This window comes from Myotis brandtii, unplaced genomic scaffold, assembly GCF_000412655.1.
Source record: "Myotis brandtii unplaced genomic scaffold, ASM41265v1 scaffold952, whole genome shotgun sequence".
NCBI classification, from domain to species: Eukaryota; Metazoa; Chordata; class Mammalia; order Chiroptera; family Vespertilionidae; genus Myotis; species Myotis brandtii.
Window position 1 is genome coordinate 528,847 of NW_005371930.1, and position 3,950 is coordinate 532,796.

The 3,950-nt window shown below is 64.7% G+C and overlaps 1 protein-coding gene across 1 annotated transcript in view; it reads right to left on the bottom strand.

Moving 5' to 3' along the window:
- Positions 1–2,419, bottom strand: part of LOC102257086 (tetratricopeptide repeat protein 38) — a 9,107-nt gene extending 6,688 nt beyond the window's left edge. Inside the window, exons 1-2 of the mRNA XM_014533175.1 lie at positions 2,317–2,419; positions 1,458–1,577 (exon numbers count right to left, since the gene is read on the bottom strand). Coding sequence (XP_014388661.1) covers positions 1,458–1,577; positions 2,317–2,361 — 165 coding nt within the window. The 5' untranslated portion in view covers positions 2,362–2,419. The remainder of the gene's footprint in view (positions 1–1,457; positions 1,578–2,316) is intronic.
- Positions 2,420–3,950: the final 1,531 nt, after the last annotated feature.

Consider the following 3,950-nt stretch of genomic DNA (forward strand, 5'->3'; position numbering starts at 1 on the left):
CTGGCCCAGCCGGGAGGGGCTGCAGGCTGCTCCCCCAGCCCCAGACCCAGGGCTCCCCGGAACCAGCAGTCAGTATCTGTGTGGGGAGCCCGAGGCAGGTCCTGCAGGGGCCCCCCAGGCTCTCCTGTCCCCGGAGCTGGGGGACCCTTCGGAAGACCTGAGTGTGAGCGCAGGGGCTCACAGCTCTCACTGTCACCGTCCGCCTGCCGCCCGCACCACTGCCGAGAAGCCGGGGTCGCCCCCTGTCCTCACCGAGGCCCCTGACGGACGGCAGGTCACACCAGGACACCACCCTCCGTCGGAAACGCCCGACGTCAGACGCATGTATCCCATGCACTGACCACGCCCCCCAGCTCAGCGCGACCCACCCTAAAGGTGCCCGGGGACCGCCTCAGCCCGCGCTCGGGCGACCACCGACACGAGCCTGTTCTCCGATCAAGTGCCCAGCGTCTCATGAGCTTTATCACGCGTATCTCAGTGGGTGAGCGCCAGCCACAGGCCCAGGGTCCGGGGTTCCATTCAGAGCCAAGGGCACCTACCTCAGTTGCAGGCTCGACCTCGGCCCAGGTTGGGCGCGTGTGGAAGGCAACTAATCGATGTCTTTCTCACATCGATGTTTCTCTCTCTCTGGCTCTCCCCCTCCCTTCCACTCTCTCTAAAAATTGATGGAAAAATATCCTCAGGGGAGGATTAACAACGAAAATAAATCAATAAGGCTCCATGGCCCCATAAAAACACACACCCTAATGCTAATCCTCGGGAGTCAGGGGCCACCTGTCCTTCCCACAGGCACGTCCCAGGCCGGGGAGCCGCCATGGACGCAGCCACCTGCGCCTGGTTCCTGGTGCTTCCGTGGTTTTCACGGTCACTGAGCGCCCGCCACTCGGTCCAGCCCGGGCAGGGACCCTCTGTCCTGGCCAGCAGCGCCCTGGGGAACCCACATGGCAAAGAGAAGGGCAGGGCAGCCACCACACCTGGACAGGTGGCCAGGCTGTGCCAGACGTAAGCCCGGGACGACAGGTGCACATGGAGGGCACCCTCTGAGCCACCACGGCTGGGACGCTGGGAGGGGGCAGGGAGGTCCAGCCCTGCCCACAGGACGCCCACCCCCAGGCCAGCCCTGCAGACCCTCCCTCGCCATCACCCACGCCCTGCGGCCCGGCGCTCCCTGAGCCCACTCCTGGGTGCCATGCGGAGCCCTCACGGTTCCCGCCCGTGCCAGGCTTCTTCCCCTGGGCACTTCCTGTCCATTCCTTTTACCCCAAATGCCTCAGGCCAGGACCGACTCTAGAGTCACCTGCAAGACACTGGCCCAGGGGACACTGTGGCCGGACAGAAACGCCTCCCCAAACACGAGTTCCCCACAACCAAGCTGCACCGTAACTTCTGTACACGATGCCCGGCTCAGCTCGGGGGGACGGGGTCGCCCGGGCAGGTGACCGCGGCCCGACGCCTACCTTCCAGTGGGCTTCCGAGCGCTGCATGAAGTCCAGCCCGGCCTTGACCTCCGCCTTCATCTCGTGAATGTGGGCCACGGTGTGAACCGACCACGCGTCCGTGGGGGTCACAGACAACGCCTGGGGGGCGGGAAAGACGGGGCGGATCAGTCAGGCTGCGGCTCGAGTTCTGCACACGCGGCCTGAACTGGAGGCCGGACATCGGGCGGGGCCAGCGTGGGGACTGGGCTCAGCCTCAAACAAGAATGGCCCGAAGGCCAGACCTGCTGACCCCCTGCGGCTACTAAGGGCCGTCATACCCATTTCACAGATGGGACTGAGCGCTGGCCCGGGACCACCCAGCCGTCTTCCCACCGCCAGGGCGCGCCTGAGGGAAGGGCTGGCCGCGGGACCCTGCCTCCTAGCCCCCAGCCAGGGCCACCAGAGCAGCCTCCGCTCCAATTGTGGCTCATCTCCCCGAGTGACATTAGTGACAGTAGTGAGGTCCGAGGTGCGAGCGCCCGCATTTCCATATGCTCCTGGCCTCCCAAGCTCTGGCTCCCGCAGGGTCAGGCGGGCTCTGCAGGCAGACAGAGCGGTGCTAGGGCCGCTCTCCGTGCCACCGGAGCGAGGGGCGGCCTCCCTGGCCTCGCTCGCCTTCCTCGCCTGTGGAGGTAGTTGGTGCTTCGTGGCTCCGCGGACCGGACCGCAGGAGGCGCTGTGACCGGCGGCAGCTGCTGTCACCACGAGTCCTTCCCCCCAAATCCTCGAGGAAACGGGCGCAGAGGGGGAACCTGGCCGGGGCCACCCACCAGCGGGTCCTCGTGCCCCTGCCCCACGGACGCCAGCCCTGAGGCCGGCACCTCGGGGAGCCACCCACCTCTTTGGCGAGCTTCTCCGCCTGGTCGTAGAGGTTGGTCTCCATCAACCCGAACGAGTAGATGCCTTTCACGTAGCTGAAGACAGAGCGACAGTCCTTTTTAAGAAGGGGACCGGGACCGTTCAACCCTCAGCACGACCTGCACCAGCCGATGTGCCCCCACACGCCCCCTGGCTCAGCCCCCACGGCTCAGAGGCTCCTTCTCAAAGGCGGACTGGAGCCCGGCTGGTGCGGCTCAGTGGTTGAGCACCGACCCAGGTTTGACTCCCAGCCGGGGCGGATGCCCTGGTTGCAGGCTGGGTCGCCAGTGGGGGGCCTTTATCATCGGCTCCCAACCCAACCCCTGTCTCCGTGCTGAACCCTCTGCAATTCACATCCCTCCTCCTAGGATGCCAGGATGCCAAGGGGGGCGACAAGGGTCTTTTCCCTCCTGCCCGCGAGGAGGGACAGCTCAGGGACAGCCCGGGGAGCCGTGGTGACCGCGGGCTGTCAGCAGCTTCTCCCCAGACCCCAGCTTCTGGAGGCGGGGGCCCCATCTGTCCAACTGGCTCTCACCCCGGGCCCCGCTGAGCACAGGCTGGGCGACGCAGCGCTGACTAAACGCACGCCTTCCTTGCCCCATCACCACCGGCACCCAGCTCCCGCGCTCTTCCTGCGCTTTTGCGGGATTCTGCGGGGGCGAGAGAGAACCACGGAGCTTCTCCCTGAGGCTCGGGTGTGGTCGTGTCTCCGTGGACAGGGGAACTCCAGCTTTACTCTCCACGGAAGCAGCGTTCTGGAGCACTGGCTTCTGACTTCGCCTTTAAATATTCATGGGCTCTTCTTGGGGTCCTGTCACCGCCGACAGCTAAGCGCACATGGGATGCTCGCGGCCGGCAGCCTCTACCGGCTCCGCGACGGTTACGCTGATGTGTCACCTCAGCGGGGCCACGGCGCGTCGTCGGGTCAGACGCGATCTAGGTGCTGCTGTGACGGTCGTGTTTGTACGCGGCTGACATGTAAATCAGCAGGTGACGCTCCACGTGTGGGTGTGGGTGGGCCTCGCCGCATCAGGCGAAGGTTTTCGAGCCGAGACTGACCTCCCAGGGGAGGAAGGAAGCGGCCTCTCCCGAGACGGCGGCCCAGCGCGCTCCCTGACTTTCCCGACTGCGCTGTCCTGCGGCCTGGGACTCGCCAGCCGCCAAGAGCTGGAGCCAACGCCGTACAATCCATGTCTCTACACGCATGCAGACACGGAGGGTGACGTTTGCATACACACGTAAGCAACATGAATATAGGTGCACACGTGGTACTGGTTCTGTCTCTCTGGAGAACCCTCACTCACACGGCTCTTCAATCCATTCATCTGTTTGACCTTCACCACGATCCTCTGGTTCAGAGGCGACGAAGCCCTGGCCGGTGTGGCCCATGGTTAGAATGTCGGCCTGGGCACCGAAGGGCCGCAGGTTCAATTCCCAGTCAAGGGCATGGACCTGCCTGCCAGGCTCGATCCCCAGCTCCGGTTGGGACACATGCAGGAGGCAACCAAACAATCGATGTCTCTCACCTCTTTCTCTCTTCTCTCTCTCTCTTCTTCCCTCTGTCCCTCCCACTCTCTCTAAAAATCAATGGAAAAATATGCTCGGGTGAGGATT